Source organism: Alexandromys fortis, unplaced genomic scaffold (assembly GCF_014885135.2).
Source record: "Alexandromys fortis isolate MF-2015 unplaced genomic scaffold, M_Fortis_MF-2015_v1.1 scaffold_147, whole genome shotgun sequence".
NCBI classification, from domain to species: domain Eukaryota; kingdom Metazoa; phylum Chordata; class Mammalia; order Rodentia; family Cricetidae; genus Alexandromys; species Alexandromys fortis.
This window is the reverse complement of record NW_026068029.1, coordinates 1,650,508-1,670,379: the sequence shown is the minus strand read 5'-3', so window position 1 is coordinate 1,670,379 and position 19,872 is coordinate 1,650,508. Positions and strand designations below refer to the sequence as shown.

Here is a 19,872-nt window from a genome sequence, read left to right as displayed (position 1 = left end):
AAAAAAAAAAAAAAAAAGATATAAATATTATTTTAAAAAAGATATTAGTGTGGTAATAATCATCTTTTACTTTTTCTAGGTTTTGAAACGACAAGGTTATGATGCTGCCTGTGATATATGGAGTCTTGGTGTCCTCCTTTATACAATGCTTACTGGGTAAGTGTGTACCATAAGCATTTATTCATCAATATTTTATTTAGATTATGTAGGCTTTTTAAGTTCCTATATTGTAATATCTTTCCATGTTTATCATACTAATATATAGTATTATAATTATGTATATAATTATAACTATAATTATATTTATAGGTGTATCTTTTTTTAGAGTTCCCTGTTGTTGTTGGTTTTTTTTTGTTTTGGAAACAGGATCTCACTGTATTGTCCTGGCTGGCCTAGGACTCATTATGTATATCAGACTGGCCTCAGACTCAGAGAGATCTGCTTGCTTTTTCCTCTCCAGTGCTGGTATTAAAGGGTCATCCCCACACCTGGCTATAGTTGTGTTTTTAATGTCTTACAATCTTAAATTAATTTTCTATACTTTTACTCTGATTATGTAATAAAAATACAGTTTTATATTATCCTAGACCATGTCATAACTTAAGATACATATAATATTATGTATTAAGTCTGTCATAGGGTTTTATTGCTGTAAAGAGACACAGTGACCATGGCAACTCTTATAATGTAAAACATTTAATTGGGGCTATCTTAGATTTATTCCCTTATCATCATGGTGGGGAAACATGAAGGCATGCAGGCAGACTTGGTGCTGGAGAAGTACCTGGGAGTTCTACATCTTTTTTTTTCTTTCTTTCTTTTGGTTTTTCAAGACAGGATTTCACTGTGAAACAGTCCTGACTGTCCTGGAACTAGCTCTTTTAGACCAGGCTTGCCTCGAACTCACAGAGCTCTGCTTGCCTCTGCTTCCCAAGTGAGAGTTCTTCAGGAAGAGAATGAGACACGCTAGGCCTCTTGAGCTTCTGAGACCTCAAAGCCTGCCCCCAGTGACTCACCTCCCAATAGTGCACACCCTATGAGCCTGTGAAGCCATTTTCATTCAAACTATCACAAAGTCTAATTAATATAACCTACTATTTTCCTATGGAGCTTCATTTTACTGTCTTTTATTTACTTTGATAGACTCTAATAAAATATTACATTAACTGAACTATTCAGAATACTTTTAGAAACTATAAGTAAATGAAAACATTACTAACTATAATATGTATTGACATTTTAACTTTATTATAATCTAGTTACACTCCATTTGCAAATGGTCCTGATGATACTCCAGAGGAAATATTGGCACGAATAGGTAGTGGAAAATTCTCACTCAGTGGTGGTTACTGGAATTCCGTTTCAGATACAGCAAAGGTACGTGTGACTTCTGTTGTGGAATATTTAATCACACTGTGAAACTCCAAGACTGTGTAAATAAAATTTACTTTGGATCAGGGAACTGAACCAGCGACTAGTTGACAGGAATTAGCCATGGAGAGAATGGAGGAACCAGGAATACGGAGAGACACACAGGAAGGAGTGGGGAGAGACTTAGATCTTTTTGGTTTAGGACAAGTGAAGAGATGCTTCTCTTGCGGGATCTTCAGCCAAAAAGGAAGATCAGATGGTTGCTCCTTGGCTTCTCTGATACAGCAGGTTTTCACCACAACATCTGACTTCCAAGTTTTCATTGGTAAATATAACGATAGATAGTTTTAAACATACATTTGGTAGCCAAGGTTGAGCCAGTGCCAGCAGACCTGAAATCCCCCCAGGCTGCAGTCTTAGCAGCAGGGGGAAAAAGCTAGGCACACCTGATCGTAATTAGTTAAAATATCAGTAGATTCAGGTGCGGCTGCTAAGCTGACAGAAAAACAATAGACTTCCAACTACATGGTTGTTTCCTTTTGTTCTGTTACTGGGCTAGGAATTGACCTCAAGACATCATATATGTTAAGCACACATTCTACCACTGAACTGTTATACCCTCAGCCATATTAGAAACTTTTTGGCAGGAATATTGGGGTGCTTAATGTGTGTGCATGCTTGTCAGTAAACAGATAGATGTGTTTGCAAAAGGATGCGGAGCACAAGGCCATGCAACTTTGAGTTTGTTTGCTTTGTGATGGGTTCTCTTAGCAATCTAGGATTCACCATTTAGGGCTATACTGAGCCCCAGAGATCTACCTGTCTCTGCCTCCCCAACTCTTGAGATTATAATGCATGCAGCAATGCTCAGCTTTTCCTTTGGGTACTGGGAGATTAAACTCAGGTCCCATTGCTTGTACAGTGTTTTAGTTTGTTTTCTATTATTGTGATAAACAGTATGACCAAATCAACTTGGAAAGGAAAGAGTTTATTTGGCTTAACACTTTCTGATCACAGTCCATCATTGAGAGATGCCATGGAAGGATGTTGAGTCAAAAACTGAGGAAGAGTCCATGAAGGAATGCTGCTTACTGACTTGCTCTCCATGGCTTGCTCAGCTTTCTTTCTTTTTTTTTAAAATTGATATTTATTGAGCTCTCCATTTTTCTCTGCTCCTCTCCCTGCCTCTCCCCTACCCTCTTCAACCCTTCCGCAAGGTCCCCATGCTCCCAATTTACTCAGGAGATCTTGTCTTTTTATACTTTCTACTTCCCATGTAGATTATATCTATGTAAGTCTCTCTTAGTGCCCGCATTATTGTCTAAGTTCTCTGGGATTATGGTTTGTAGGATGGCTTTCTTTGCTTTATGTTTAAAAACCACCTATGAGTGAGTACATGTGATAATTGTCTTTCTGTGTCTGGGTTACCTCACTCAAAGTAATGTTTTCTAGCTCCATCCATTTGCCTGCAAAATTCAATATGTCATTATTTTTTCTGCTGTGTAGTACTCCATTGTGTAAATGTACCACATTTTTCTTATCCATTTTCCAATAAAGGGGCATTTAGGTTGTTTCCAGGTTCTGGCTATGACAAACAAAGCTGCTTTGAACATAGTTGAGCACACACGTCCTTGTGGCATGATTGAGCATCCTTTGGATATATACTCAAAAGTGGTATTACTGGGTCTTGAGGAAGGTTGTTTCCTAATTTTCTGAGAAATCGCCACACTGACATCCAAAGGGGTTGTACCAGCTTGCATTCCCACCAGCAATAGAGAAGTGTTCCCTTTACCCCATAACCTCTCCAGCATAAGTTGTCATCAGTGTTTTTGATCTTGGCCATTCTTTTATTTTTAATTTTTTATATATTTGTTTATTTATTTATTTATTATGTATACAATATTCTCTCTCCATGTATGCCTGCAGACCAGAAGAGGGCACCAGACCTCATTACAGATGGTTGTGAGAGCCAGCATGTGGTTGCTGGGAATTGAACCCAAGTCCTTTGGAAGAGCAGGCAATGCTCTTAACTGCTGAGCCATTTCTCCAGCCCAATCTTGGCCATTCTTACAGGTGTAAGATGGAATCTCAGAGTTGTTTTGATTTGCATTTCTCTGATGACTAAGGATGTTGAACATTTCCTTAAGTGTCTTTCAGCCATTTTAGATTCCTCTGTTGAGAGTTCTCTGTTTAGGTCTGTACTCCATTTTTTTTATTGGATTATGTGATCTTTTGGTGTCCAATTTCTTGAGTTCTTTGTATATTTTGGAGATTAGACCTCTGTCTGATGTGGGGTTAGTTGTAGTGAGGCAGAGCAGCGGGCTGCTTCCTGCTGCCTGGCTAGTTTAACCCCCAAAATAATTACACAGAAATGGTATTCATTTAAACACTGCCTGGCCCATTATATCTAGCTTCTTCTTGGCTAACTCTCACATCTTGCTTTAACCCATATCTAGTAATCTGTGTATCACCACAGGGTCGTGGCTTACTGGGAAGATTCTAGCCTACATCCATCTCAGGCTGGAGAATGATGTTGTCTGCCTCACTGCCTTCTTCCTCCCAGCATCCAGTCCTGTCTTCCCCACCTAAGTTCTGCCCTATCAAAAGGCCAAGGCAGTTTCTTTATTTGACCAATGAAAGCAACACATAGAAAGAAGACCCTCCTACACCATTTCCCCTTTTTCTGTTTAAACAAAAAAGAAAGGCTTTCATTTTAACATAGTAAAATTACATATAACAAAACCGTTATCAAGCAAGAATTACAGTCACAATACTTATATCTATTTTATCTTTTATCATAACTAAGGAAAACTATAACTATCTATCTATTCTTCAACTCCATCAAAGACTCCAGAAGGATATATTATTACCTAAGTAAACAAGAAGTAAGCAACTTCCAAAACTCTACAAATGACAGACATCTCGCTGTCTAGACAGTCCCCCAAAGTTCTTTTGTACTGTAGGGGTATCCATCTTCAGCCTACAGGCCCATAGTATCCAGCAGACATTTCCATAAAGCAGGAAATTTCAAAGACAGTTCAGTCTCTTTCTTCTGTGTCCTGCAGAATGTCTCGCAAATTATTTTATAAAACAGAAACCCCAAAGGATCATCTCACCTTTTGGCAAGTTTAGCAGTCCTCTCTCTGTAGGTTCTTTATGTCCAGTTTATGCAACAGTCCAGGCAAGAGCAGTTTCTTGCCCAAATGGCTATCCAAACTCCATAAGGAGCCTCTTCAATGCCCATCTTCCTCTTGAAGTAGATTGGTGCTGCCAGGAGCAGATGTGTCTCATTGTCATGAAAAGCCCTAAGTTATTAAAACATTAAATGCCATATTCTGTAGTCTTTGAAAGATATGAAGAATGCCTGTCTAACTGAAATATATCTCTATATATCTAGAAAACCTAATTAACATGACTACAAGCTTGACTATTATTGATTATTATCTATTAACCTATATTTCTTAATTATACATTACATTTTTAAATGAACTACACAATCACAATACCTTAATCAATATCAGAAATACATATACATATAACAAAATTGATCTTAAATTTCTATCAATAAAGCAAAATTTATACGAATGTAAATTATTTATATCCAGATCATATCCCCCTTTAAATGTAAAAGAACATTTATAAACAATATTTGGGAATATGGGCATAGTGTTTTCTCTCCAAACTGCTTCATGCTGTGTGGGAGCACTGTTAATCAGGTCTTTCATGGTATAACCTGTCTGCTAGGTTCATCTCAGTCGGCAGTTGAGTGAAGTAATTTTCTGAAGGTGTTCATGGTGATCTTTCAGGAGGGTGTGGTCTACCATACCATATTGGGATAGAAGCAGTCCACAGGGTCTCATCCTCTGTGAAAACAAAAGAACCTCTTTTCCAAAGTATCATATCCTTAGATCCAAATTGTGAAGTCAAGATAACTTTATAATATACATATTGGATTAGCTTAGCAGACCACACAATGAAATGTCTCTCTGTATTTAGCTCCTTCACAGTCAAAAAATTTAAAGAAAACACAATAATATACAGAATCCAGACTCTCTGAAAATTTTCTATTTTTACGTGGCTTATTTTTCTTTATTTCTTTTAATCTATAACTATCTGTACTCTGTCTCTTTAAAGACTTTACCTTTTTTTAAGGCATTAACTTTATTTTAAGGCATCAACTTTATTCTCTATATTCTTTTTCTTTTCTCTCCCAAGCCTACGTACACCCATCCAACACTGTGACCCATTTAGAGATCTTCTATGTCTGAATCTGTCCTATTGTGAATCTGTAATTCTTTACTGTCTTGAAGAGCTTTTAAAATGCTAAGCTCTTAAGAATCTAAGCTGAAGCCGGGCAGTGGTGGCGCACGCCTTTAATCCCAGCACTTGGGAGGCAGAGGCAGGTGGATCTCTGTGAGTTCGAGACCAGCCTGGTCTACAAGAGCTAGTTCCAGGACAGGCTCCAAAGCCACAGAGAAACCCTGTCTCGAAAAACTAAAAAAAAAAAAAAAAAAAGAATCTAAGCTGAGACAATCCCAGGTCAAATACAGGTACTGCCTGCTTGCCCCACTCAGTCCAACATGGCGTAGCTACTTGTGCCTTTGAGCCATGCTGCTCTAGACGTTGGCTCCACCTCTCTCCAATTTCAAAATGGTGAATGTACCATTTCTGCTATCCCTGGGGCTGCCAGGTAGGAGCCACACTCAGCAGCTTAACGCCGAGACTGAGTGTGCAGCACATAAACTTTCTTTTTGAGTTATAGCGAAATCTGCCATGCAGAGCACTGTGTGGCCTGGAAACATCTCTTTGTATGTCGGCAGAACTCTGCCATGCTCTCCTGCTTGTGCACGCCTAGTAGACCTGATTCCGCTGCCTGCCCAAGCGGGGAGCACAGAGCCATTGGGATGGTTTCAGAGTACTTTCTTCCAGATCCCGAGCGGGCAGAGAAACACCCGGGTCCCACAAATATCTTTGAAATGCTTTATAGCTGGAGTTTGCACTGGTGGCATAGCCCAGGAAGCCACGTTTTAAAATGGCACAGCTTTTTTTCTGCTGCTATTGCTGAATCATGAAATGTCTCTACAGCACACCCTAGCAAACAGCAAAAAGCTGTGTTAAACTCTATATTTGTGTCTAAAATTCCTTTTTAAGCCCTCTTAGGTTTTACGTGGAGTTAGTTACCATGTTGGAGCGCCACTCTGTAGTGAGGTGGAGCTGCTGGCTGTGTCCTGCCACCCAACTGGCTTACACCCGGGCTGGCGGGCTGCTTGTTGTCCCAGCCACCTGGCTAGCTTATGCCCGAAATAATCACATGGAGATCTGTATTAATTAAATTGCTGCCTGGCTCATTAGCTCTAGCCTCTTATTGGCTAACTCTCACATCTTGATTCGATCCATTTTTAATAATCTGTATGTCACCACAAGGCTGTGGCTTACTGGGAAAGATTCAGCATGTCTGACCTGGCAGCTTCATGGCAGGCAGCTCTCTGTCTCTGCCTCCTTTCTCCCAGCATTCTGTTCTGTCTACTCCACCTATCTAAGTTTTGCCCTATCAAAAGGCCAAGGCAGTTTTCTTTATTCAACCAATGAAAGCAACACATAGAAAGAAGACCCTCCTACACCAGTTAGTGAAGATCTTTTTCCATTCTGTAGGCTGTCATTTTGTCTTGTTGACTATGTCCTTTGCTTTACAGAAGCTTTTCAGTTTCAAAAGGTCCCATTTATTAATTGTTTCTCTCAGTGTCTGTGCTGCTGGGGTTATATTTAAGAAGTGGTTCCCTGTGCCAATGCACTCAAGTATACTTCCCACTTTCTCTTCTATAAGTTTCTCAGCTTGCTTTCTTATATAACCCAGGACCATCTGCCCAGGGATGGCACTGCCCACAATAGGCTGAGCCCTCCCACACCAATTAAGATGTGCAGGTTGGAGAGATAGTTCAACAGTTTGTTGTAGAAGACCTAGGTTCGGGTCTCACCACCCACATAATAGCTCATAATCATATATAACTCCAGTTACAAGAGACTCTGGAAGCCCCAGGCATGCATATGGTGTATATACATACATACAGGCAAAACACTCATACACAAAATAAGTAAATCTAAAAAAATTTTTTAAAAATGTTCCATAGACAGGCCCACAGACCAATCTAATGGAGGCAAATCCTTAGTTAAGGTTCCCTCTTACTGCCAGGCAGTAGTGGTACACTCCTTTAATCCCAGCACTCAGGAGGCAGAGGCAGGTGGAACTCTGTGAGTTTGAGGCCAGCCTTGTCTACAGAGCAAATTCCAGGATAGTCAGGCTGTTACATAGAGAAACCCTGTCTCAAAGGAAAAAAAGAGAGAGAACACATCGGCCTGGAGAGATGGCTCAGAGGTTAAGAGCACTGACTGCTCTCCCAGAAGGTCCCAAGTTCAATTCCCAGCAACCACATGGTGGCTCTCAGCCATCTGTAATGAGATCTGGTGCCCTCTGCTGGCCAGCAAGCATACAGACAGACAGAACACTGTATACATAATAAATAAATATTTTTTAAAAAAGAACACAAAAAATTTCCTCTTCCCAGGTGACTATAGCTTGTGTCAAGCACTGTGCTGACTGAACTAGCTCCTATTACAAACTTTTGAGAAAAATTATTTGTCATGATTCATGATGAAAAGAAACACTAACAGAAGTTTTGTTTGTTTGTTTAAAAAGTAATGCGTTGACTTGGTATTACCAAATATCTTAAACTCACAAAGGACCATTTATCATATTTCTTTCCTAAAAAACATTAGTTTGCCTTTATTATCTGTATATATTATAAATCTTTGATTTACTTATAAGCATGATGAATAATAATGTTGGTAATCTTTATGATTTCTCTGTCTGCTGTGTGCCTCACACTGCACTTGACCTCATAAGAATCTTGTAAAATAAGTGATAATATCCCCATTTCACAGAGCAAAAGCAAGGACTAGAGGCAGAGGCAGGTGGATCTCTGTGAGTTCAAGGCCAGCCTGGTCTACAGAGCAAGTTCCAGGACAGGCTCCAAAGCTACAGTGAAACCTTGTCTTAAAACCCCCCTCCCACCAAAAATAGGAGCTTGAGTTGAGGTAATTGTAAATAGAGTATATCCCAAAAGTTCATAGGTTCTTTTGATGTAGAGCAGGAAGTTCAATTAGCCAGTTGAATTGATACATGGCTTTTAATTGTGTTTAAAATTAGTCTGTTAGACTAAGTGTGTAGCTTGGCAGTGGAGCATGTGCTCAGGAACCATGAGGCCCTGGGTAAGATTTTCCCCGCACCAAAAATAAAAAAAATGTTAGCCTTTGTTTTTTCTAAGTGTAAAATTTGTCAAGGATGATACTTTATTTTTCTAGATACCTGTTTCCTTTCTAATTCTTCTTGTTGAGCACCTGAATGTGCTTAAAAATTATAAAGTCTAGGGGCTGGAGAGATGGCTCAGTGGTTAAGAGCATGGCCTGCTCTTTCAAAGGTCCTGAGTTCAATTCCCGGCAACCACATGGTGGCTCACAACCATCTGTAAAGAGGTCTGGTGCCCTCTTCCGGCCTGCAGGCATACACACAGACAGAATATTGTATACATAATAGGTAAATAAAATAAATATTTAAAAAAATATAAAGTCTAGTGCTCCAATGTGGAGCACCCAACTGAGCTCTCAAAATCCAAATGAGGAGCAGAAGGGAGAACATGAGCAAGGAAGTCAGGACCGCGAGGGTGCACCCCACCCACTGAGACTGTGGGGCTGATCTATTGTGAGCTCACCAAGGCCAGCTGGACTGGGACTGAAAAAGCATGGGATCAAACCGGACTCATTGAACATCTGGACAGTGAGAGCTGACTGAGAAGCCAAGGACAATGGCACTGGTTTTGATTCTACTGCATGTACTGGCTATGTGGGAGCCTAGTCTGTTTGGATGCTCACCTTACTAGACCTGGATGGAGGGGGGAGGACCTTGGACTTCCCACAGGGCAGGGAACCCTGATTGCTCTTTGGATTGGAGAGGGAGGAGGAGGCAGGGGGAGGGGGAAAATTGGAGGCGGGGAGGAGGTGGAAAATTTTAATAAAATAAATAAATTTAAAATAAATAAATAAGATTATAAAGTCTGAAGAGAAAAAATATAACAAAGATAGTATTCTTTATCTCAGAGACCTCACAGTCTGGCAAAGAGGCAGCCCAAAATGTGCAGTACAGGAATTACTATAATAATACAGTTTTTGTGCTAAAAAAGATTACAGATGATACTGGACAAGAAAGCAATGGGGGAGGTTTCCGGGCAGATGAGGAGGTTATAAAAGTTGTATTCTATCTCATGATGAGGGAGCTCAGTACATGCCAGTTAGGTGGTGATGGGAGCATGAGAACAGCAAGTGCCTCCAGACTGGTCATTTGGTTGACTACTACAGCATGCACAAGCAAAGATGGCTGATGAACCTGAATTGTAAACCGCTTTGTGGCTCATACTTAGGATTATTGGTGGGGGGTACTACCACACTAGACAAGCATGGTAGTGCACATGCTTTTACTCCCAGCACTCAAGAGACAGGTGGATCTCTGAGTTTGAGGCCAACCTGGTCTACAGAGAGAATTCCAGGACAGCCAGGACTATATAGAAAAGACATCTCAGAAGAAAAAAAAATGAAAACTACTCAGCTGTGTGCAGTGATCAGATTTTCCATTTTGAATTTCATAGGACAGTCATTTTCATGCATGGAGCCTGCCACAAACTGTCAATATCACATATGAGGTCATATGAAGAAATATTACCAATAACCAGAGTATTAGAACTTACACATCACACGCTTTTTCTAGTCAATTAAAACTAGTTGATCTCTATTCCTTTGCATTCATTTGCACTCCAAAATGCTTTTTTTAGTGAAAGACGAGAATGGATACACACATACACACACACACACACACACACACACACACACACAGAGCGAGAGAGACAGGGACAGACAGTTAAGACACCTGATTGTAAGCATCATGTAAAACTACATTACCCACAAGTGGAAAAGAGGATTATGTCAATGTAGTTGTGTCCCTTCAAAAATAAGTTGCCTGTGTGAACATTGTAAGTAGTTTGGGTTACATAATGTCTATGAGAAGAGAACAGGACCACAGCTGCCCTTTAGTGAGTATTTACTCGCAAAGCGCTCTGCTAACTGTTTGGTTTGCATTGTTTTCCTTACAGCTCACTGACCTAAGATTATGGGTATTACTTGTAAGGTTTTATAAATTTCAGATCATTAAAGGTGAAGACCAAAATTATAGCAGTTACAGTGGAATCTGAGGAAAATGAAAGGAAAATTTAGAAGGCAAAACAAACTTCATAGTTTTATTGAACATAAACATAGCATGCAGTCCACAATGCCACTTCAGGCAAATGTAAGAGTGTCTGTCACCAAGTGTTTGGATACATAAGAAGCTTTGAGATTGGCAGTAATTGAAGATTTGGCATAATGAATTTAAAATGCTTAGATAATATAATTATGAGGCATTAGGCAACTGTCATATAGCTGTAGGTCTTAGAAGTCTGTGGTGAAAGAAAAAAAAAGAAGTCTGGTGGAGTTTGAAGGAGTTGACATCATCTATAGTAGCTAAATTATGATTATTATTATTAATGAAATTATCAGAGCATAGTGATAGAAGAACCAAGGGATTTCAGCAAAATGCTTCCATTTAAAGAGAAAGCTGGGGGGCTGGAGAGATGGCTCAGAGGTTAAGAGCACTGGCTGCTCTTCCAGAGGTCCTGAGTTCAATTCCCAGCAAAAACATGGTGGCTCACAACCATCTGTAATGAGGTCTGGTGCCCTCTTCTGACCTGCAAGCATACATGGAAAGAATGTTGTATACGTAATAAATAAATCTTTAAAAAATAAATAAATAAATTAAATAAAGAGAAAGCTGGGCCTGGTGCAGAGAGATATATAGCTCAGTGGTTGAATTCTTGCCTAATATGTGTAAGGCCTTCCCCAGAATCGTGAGGGACAGGAGGAGGGAGGGCAGGCAAAGTAAGTAGCCATTGAAGGGTTAGCAGTAAAAGAAAGAGAAGTTTGAAATGATTTATCTCAGTCAAACACAGAGATGTTATTAATTATAATTGAGTTTTATTTTACCCCTGGAAGTTTTGCAACATTTACTTGAAGCACTTCAGCCTATTTTCAGAATTTGATAGGATAGTTTTTTATTTTCATATTTTGATGTTTTTACCTTTTATTTATACTTATTTATTTTTTACATAGAGTGTCACAATGTGTTGTCCAAGCTATCCCTAAACCCCTGGCTTTAATGAATCCTCTTTCAACCTCCCAAGTGGCTAGGACTACAGGCATGCATTGCTGTTCCTGGCTCACTCTTTAATTCCAATTCTATTCCATTCTGTTATTAGATGTTAATAATAGCCAAGAAAGACTGCAAATGTCTAAAACAGAAGAGTACCTAGAATACCAACTCCCAAATTGCCAATATCTAGTCAGCCACCAGATTCTGTCAAGAAATCTTTTCTACCCAGGACTGATGGTACATTCCTAAAACCTTAGCACTTGAGAAGCTGAGGAAGGAAGATTAGGTATTCAGGGTTATCTGTGACTACTTAGTGAGTTTGAAGCCTGCCTAGGCTATTTGAGATGTCTTTAAACAATAACAATAAAAATAAATGAATCTCCAGGTTTTTGCCCCTCCAAATGATTTTTCTCCTAGATTTAAGGAGTATAAACTATTAAATTGCAAACTTGACTACCTTACCATCTTACTTAGTGTTTTATTGTTCTAGAATAAGTCCATATTTGTTAATATGGCTTGCAAAGACCTTCCTCATCTTTCTATTCTCAACATCTTCCACCTTACTGGCTTTCATGTTCTCCTTGACAACAAATTTCTACTGTAGCCACATTGCATTCTAGTCAGTTCCTCAACTGTGACATTGTATTAGTTACTTCCTATTGCTATGATAAAGCCCCATGACCAAGGCAATTTGGAAAGTATTTAATTGTGCTTGCAGTCTTAGAGAGTTAGAGTTCATGATGGAGCAAATGCATGGTGGCAGGATCAGTAACTCACATCTCAATCCACAAGCAGGAGGCAGAGAAAGCTAACTTGAAATCGCAATCATCATTTGAAACTTCAAAGCCTGTCCCTGGTAACACTAACACACCTCCAACAAGAGCATACCTCCTAATCCTTTACAAACAGTTCCACCAACTGGGGACCAAGTATTGAAACATAGGAACCTACAGGGGCCATTCTCATTCAAACCACCAAACACATGTTTTCTTGTACCTTAGGGTTTTCCTCCAGATCCACTTTCTTTTGTCTACCTGAGATGTTCTGCTTCCTTCATACCTTCTCATGTCCAGCTCTTTCCTATTCTTCAGGGCTCACCTTTTTTTTTTTCATTCAGTGGTTCTCAACCTGTGGGTCATGACCCTTTGGTTGCATATCAGATATTTCTATTATAATTCATAACAGTTGCAAAATTATTGTGGTGAAGTAGCAATGAAATAATTTTATGGTTGGGGTCCCCACAACATGAGGAATTGTATTAAAGGATCGCAGAAGTGGGAAGTTTGAGAACCACTGCTCTTAAGAGTCAGTTTTGCCAGCACAGGAGACTGAGACAGGATATCCACAAGTGTGAGACTAGACTGAGCTACTCAGAGTACCAGGCTAATTGGGGGTACATGGCAATACTCTATCTCAAAAAGTAACAATCAAAAGCAACATTTTTGTTGTTACTGTTTTTTGAGACAGGGTTACTCTGTGTAACATCCCTGGCTGTCCTGGAACTGGCTCTGTAGGCCAGGCTGGCCTTGAACTCTCAGGTGTCTCTTTTCTTCTAGCTGCTCTTGGCACTTGCTCATCCCATCAGGGACTTTACCTTGCTTTGTAACTGATTCTTTATCTCTCCCTTACTGAACTAAAGCTTTATAAGGCCAGAACTCTCTGAATAGTATAAACTCCTAGAATTAAAACAAAGTTAAGAAAAGCTAGAATAAACTCATCCTTTTCACAATAATAAAATTGTGGTACTTGGGAAAGAGAAAAGAGAGATTCAAGTATTTTTCTTAACAAATTTATCCTAATATTTGCTTTGTTACCAAAGGACTATTACCAGGAAATGTAGCATCATAAAAGCTGAATAAGAATGCTGACAATATCAATCATAGAAATGAGAAGGAAAAAGGAGAATTAACCTTGTCTTATTCTTCTCCTTCATCTGATAGGACCTGGTGTCAAAGATGCTTCATGTAGATCCTCATCAGAGACTGACTGCTGCTCTTGTGCTCAGACATCCTTGGATTGTCCACTGGGACCAACTGCCACAATACCAACTAAACAGACAGGATGCCCCACATCTTGTAAAGGTGAGCGGCCCTATATCCAGTCATGGCTTTCTGTAGGATCTGGAGGATGGACAAGGCCAGCTGAGCCTCCAAGAAGTCTGTCTTCATGCCCAAGCAACTTTTCCTTTCTAGTATGAGATTCTCATACATGGGTACCTAACGCTTGGGGGCATGGTGACACAAAATGTCAGTAAGTTAGCTTAAGGGAAACTTTTGTATTTCTGACATCACTGTCAGTAAAGACAAAATCTATGAACTTTTCTAAATGAAAGATCGTGGTTTATAGCCTCTCATACTACAGGGCCATAAAGACAAATTAAATGGCCCTAAGAAAAATGAGGACTGTTCTGTTTGAGCCCCTCCCTGTCCTTTTGTCATACAAAATTTCAACCTCTCACACTGCCTCAGTTTAAGTTAAAGCTGAAAAATTAACCAGAGGTTATTCTTATTATGAGACTGATAAAGATCTATATTCATTTACATATGAAAATCCCTGGGGGAACCTTTATTTTATACTTGTATACATGCCCTTTTTTTTGTTGTAACCTTTCTTTGCTTTTTTCAGGGTGCCATGGCAGCTACATACTCTGCTTTAAACCGTAATCAGTCACCAGTTTTGGAACCAGTAGGCCGTTCTACTCTTGCTCAGCGGAGAGGTATTAAAAAAATCACCTCAACAGCCCTGTGAAGTGACCTCAGTGAGATATTTGGTACCATGATGTAAGCTGATAGCACAAGTTCAGGCGACAGGTAGCACATACCTGAGAGACATCCTGCAAGCACACACTGTCCCAGCTGGTACCCATAATGCTGCTGCTCCTGCTGCTCCTGCTTTCGTCTCTTCTCGCTTTGATTGTTAGCAAGTTAGATTTTCCTGGAGCTTCGAAATGGAAATGGAAACATGATGAAGATATAATCACTGAATCAACAAGAAAAATAATGAACACATGAATACCACCTAAAATACACTGAATAAAAGTACTCTACACCATATAGCATTATTTTTATAGAAAATATTTCATGTCCCCTAAATATTCTTTGTTAGTTATAGGGATGGACAGTTTATGTTAAGCACTTAGCTTAAACAATCCGTTTATATTAGCACTGTATCCCTTGTGCCATCCAACATTTTGTATGTTTTTGTAAACAGTTCATATACAGTACATTTCTGTACTGCTTTCTTTAATGTATACATGCCTTGTTTAACTTGGAGTCTATTAATCAATTGACTATTAAATCTGGATAAATAGTTCACCTGGATTAACAGTATTGTTGGGAAAACTTAAAGATGGCCAGATTGATTGAACAGATTTGATTGAACAGCTGTTGAATGTAATTCTTTCAAATTGTACATATTTTCCTCCATTTCTTTCACTGGTTTGTTCATTTGTTTCTTCAAGTCAGGTGCTCTGTCAGACTAACGTAAAGAGCTGTTAATGGTAAAGAAAGTTGTGTGTGTGCGGCATGAAATCAAGAATACACCTATGAAGGTAGTCCATATACTTTGTGATTTCTTAGGGTTCTTTAAGGAAGTAATCCTTGCACTTTTAACCTTACATAGTCCTCATACTTAGTATTTGGCATATCATTTGAAATCTTGCCAACATACATGAAAGGCCTTTAAAAGAATCATATTAAAGAAATTGGAAAAGGAAAATTTAGCAATTGGTAACTAAAGCCTTACTGGATATTTCATGTTTAAATAGATATTCTATATTAAACACTAATTTGAATGTAATAAAGGCCACAGGTCTCCATAAGAAATTGGATTTAAACTTTCTTATTCTAGAGAATAAAATATTCTTGGCCAAACAGTATCTGTTCTAACCTGAAGTCATAGCTGAGGCAGGCTCAATGACTGTTTTCTGAATCCCTGTTGATGGTTTATAGCCATATGATGTTTCCTTTGACTACAGTTTTCATAATGGTCCTTGGCTGTGCTTCAGTGCAATACTCAGTATCTCCATCTAACTTGCTAGTTTCCAGTTTCATTTGACAGAAGAAACTTTTGTACCCATCATTACCCATATCTTCGTGATACTAGCCAGTGTACATTAATATGTGATGTGAAAAACATGAGCAAAGGAAAAAAGTGATTTAACTTAAACCTCATTAGGAATGTGCCCCAGTAGAGGTGCCACTTACTGAGCCATTTACATCATAAATCTTTTCACTCAGAGTACTAACCCAAGAGTGTGCTTTTTGCAATTCATAAAAGACAGTAGTCATTCCTTATCTTCTCTGCTACTAAAGAGAAAGAGACAATTTCTAATACCACCATTGCCCGAGAAACACGAAATGGGGATGCATAGAAACCAAATGTTGGTTTACCTTCTAAATAAAAAAATACATATTAGTACAATGCCAGAAGTTCTGCATACCAGCTACTGAAGTTCTTGAGTATATGAGTATATGGATGCAACTACTCAAAATTGATCTCCATTGCCTGGCAAGAAAGCCTTTCCCCTTCTTCTATTCAATGTGTCAGATTCTCTCATTTATCCCATCTCTCATCTAGTTTTTCCTCCTAACACCATGCTGCCCTTATTTCATATTATCACCAAAAAGAGCTAAAGTCAAAATCATGTACTTCTTAGGGCAGTCCTCTACCATATTATGATGCAAAATTTATTTCCTTTAAGAAGAATTACCTTTGCCTTCTTTGTCTAGTCAAACTGCCAGTTTTATTGGAGAAAAGCAAGTTATAGATTCTCAAAACTGAAGACTTCCTACTAACAAGACCAGTTAGGAACATAAATTACTTCATCTGTGGCTCTGGTGTTCATATTATCTTAGGGCAAACATAGCCAACAATGTGCTTGTGCTGGGTTAGCCTTTCCATTCTTTTCACAAAGTCCATTTCCTACAGGCCACTGTACTTATGAGATTAAGGCTCCTGAAGTCTTCTGCCTTCCCTGCATCGCTGCCAGTTTCTGGGGCTTGTCTCATAGTTGTTGACCCTGTTTTTATGTTACTGTGAAAGAAGGAACTACACTGACAGGACTCTTTTTGCAGACATCTCTTGGTTTATGATGTAAAATAACATCCCAAACAATAGAAATGCATTTAACATAGCCAAGCATGTACTGGAAACTGAATTAAAATATGTGTTTTGCATCTTCCCTTTCAATTGATGATAGTAAATTAAGGTAAGTTTTGTTGTTTTTTGTTTGTTTTGCTTTGCTTTTTATGGATCATTTCAGCTCCTTCTGTTTAAAAAGGTATCTTCTAAGTACATTAATCCCTTGAATTTAACAGATGTAATGTAAATCTGTTTTTCACAAGCAACCCCAAAACTCTAAAAATAATTTTGGCAAGACCCAAAGTCAAGATGCTGTTAAGCTGGCATACGGAAGAGTAAGTTCTGAGTGTCAGGAGAGAGGATGTGTGGTAGTTTGCACATTTCATATGCATTGCACTCCAAAGAACAGGTTGGGAGGATCAAACCATTGTTCCATCTGTTCTTTAGGCGTGGCTTCTGTTGGGATCAGAAGACATCAAGAGAAGTAGGGGTGTCCTTAAAGCTGTGCCCATACCTTCCGTCCAGGAAGAATTTGAACACAGAGTAGGTGCAGAAGCTTCAAGAGAAAGCATGTATTTGAGAGGAAAAGGACCAGAGTAGACTCATTCTGTGATGAAAGTTAGCCAAAGGCTTTTTTCTAGACTTTGGGACCTTGGTATTGATGTTCTTATTCACTGTGGAGGCCAGTAACACACATCTCACTATGACTGATAGGTTCCAGTCCCTACCTTTTATGAATTACCTATAATATTTTAGATTATGTTTCTATATTTTGTAAAATAAGTTCCATCTTAGTGTGGTGATAATAATTGGAGACTTGTGAAAGTATTCAGAGAGCTCTCAAACATAAAGGGTCAAAAAAGGTCTATTTTCTGATACTCACAAAAACAATGGATTCAGTAGCTGGTCTTGGTGCTTAAACCAGGAGGGTTCAGTCTAACTATCTGTCCCTCTGCAAGATCCAACTCCCTGTGACTAACTGGATGTATACTTTGAGCCTTATTTAATTCACAGAGAAGTTGACTTAATTCAGTGTTTTTATTTCAATTAATGAAAATAGTCCTCTTTTCAACCCCAGGTTGCTTACATTTTGCTGATCTCCCCATTGGTGACCATTGGTGGAGATTAATGAAGGAATGAATTTAGTTTCTTGAGACTGTGGTATTCTACAGAGCCACACCTAACCACTTTTTCCACTGAAGAATCTACACAGTGATAATGCCCAAATATGGATGGCCAAGAAAAATTTGTATCTACAGTGTGCTTTGTTTTTGACACTGCTGTGTTCTAACTATAACACAACACTGCTGTGTTGCTAAGTCACTTGTAACTGGTTCCAAAGTGACAGTTCACAAAAAATTTTAGTAATTAAGTCAACTTAATTTTCTTAAACCTAATGTCACTATAGGTCTTATATTTCCCACTTTTATTCCAGTCTTTTACCTGTTCATAATGGGCATAGCAAGGGTTGGAATGAGAGCCTACTTCCTACCTCTTAAGGCACTTTCCTCATTGTTTTGCCATATAACCTTGAACTGCATGATAAGCTGTTGAAATATCAAATGACTTCCCAGAGCAACTAGCAAGGTGTATGCTGTTTTGACTAGAGATTAGTGGAAAGGAAAACTTAGAGATTTAAGTCCAGATGTATGAACCTCAAGAAAATGTCTTCTAGCACCATTTAAGTACAGTATATGGAAATGTATTTGAGAAGAGAGTCACTATAATAATTCTCTCTAAGTAGATTAGTTCAATGTCCAATGAAAGTGAACATCTTTATTCCTATATTACTATAGTACTGGATGTACTGTGTACTGAGTTTTTCAAACAAGTATTTAAAGTAGAACTTTTAAGTACAAAGCAAGGGCATGAGGATAAAGACTTGGGTTGTGTTTCTGTAAGTGTAGTTTACCATATAAAACTTGGGTTTTTTATTTAAAGAAGGTTTTGAAGTATTGCCATTCATTAGTGTCCTTAATGATTATGAGTGATGAGTGTGTAACGCAATATCATATACATGTATTAGTTTATCTTGACTTTTACCCTAAATAAAAAGGGAAGGTAAACACCTAAAAGATGTAATTATTTTGCATTTTTGGCCATGAGTGGGAATGGGGTGGGTATCTACTTAAGCAGTTTTTAAAAAAGAAAAAAATCATAAATATTTTTCTACTGTTATATATGATCTTACTTTATACTAGTTCGTCTCTAGTAAGGCATGCCAGAAGCCCAAGCAAGGTACCATATCAAGGGTTCTTATGTGTTGTACCTTTTATTGGTGGGTAAATTGCATAGATGCTTGGCACTGCTGCCATAGTTATGAAATGCTTGTGAGGATCAGATTTTACTGAGTACTTTAAATTGTTTTACTTAAGTTTGCAAATCATACTATTAATGTGTAATCTAAGCTCTTTCCAATGTATCCATGAATAATCCTGGAACAATATTGCTTGTATTCCTGTCAAAGAACAGGTTTTGTAATCTTTAAAAGAAATGGAAATTTATATAATAAAGTTTCAAGTAAAGCATATATGTTCCTTTTATCATATTATTTTAGTTATATTACTAGACTATTATAAAAATTTCTTACCAAGTTGTATTTATGAAATTATGCTGATAGAATTTAAAACAGGACTATTTCTAATTTAGTACGTGCAAAATAATTTTGCTATGCATCATCTTAGATTCATGTTCTCAGTATCAAGCCAGACACAAATGAAGTAATCTTTTTCTTGGAGAAGTCTAAAACTACTAGAGTTGGCTCCAGAACTGCCCCTTTCTCCTTTGTTACCTTAGTTCTCCTTTGTATTTCCTTTGCTTTCCAGAGTGAACCTTGTAACCTCAAAGTCGATCACCTAAACTTCTCTCTCAGAGCTTCCTGAACTTTCTTACATCTTTGTTTTTATACTGTACCCAATGAGCAAAACTCCAGTATTTGCTCTTTGGTTAATTCTAGCTATACATTTCTGGATGTTGTATGAAACCATACAATTATGCAAATGGCATTGCCAGTTTGTTTTCTTTATTTTTTCTTTTTCTGGTCTTTTAAGACAGGGTTTCTCTGTGTTTTTGGAGCCTGTCCTGGAACCAGCTCTTTTTTTTCTTTTTTTTTAAATTAATTATTTATTAAA

General features: G+C 38.4%; 1 protein-coding gene across 5 annotated transcripts in view; it reads left to right on the top strand.

Moving 5' to 3' along the window:
* The window catches only part of Rps6ka3 (ribosomal protein S6 kinase A3), a 115,934-nt gene extending 96,663 nt beyond the window's left edge, over positions 1–19,271 (top strand). For all 5 annotated transcript variants that reach the window (XM_050164328.1, XM_050164327.1, XM_050164326.1 and 2 more), the window contains 4 exons: positions 80–156; positions 1,260–1,377; positions 13,600–13,740; positions 14,285–19,271. In XM_050164328.1, the coding sequence (XP_050020285.1) occupies positions 80–156; positions 1,260–1,377; positions 13,600–13,740; positions 14,285–14,407 (459 nt within the window). In that variant the 3' untranslated portion in view covers positions 14,408–19,271. The remainder of the gene's footprint in view (positions 1–79; positions 157–1,259; positions 1,378–13,599; positions 13,741–14,284) is intronic.
* The last annotated feature ends 601 nt before the right edge of the window (positions 19,272–19,872 follow it).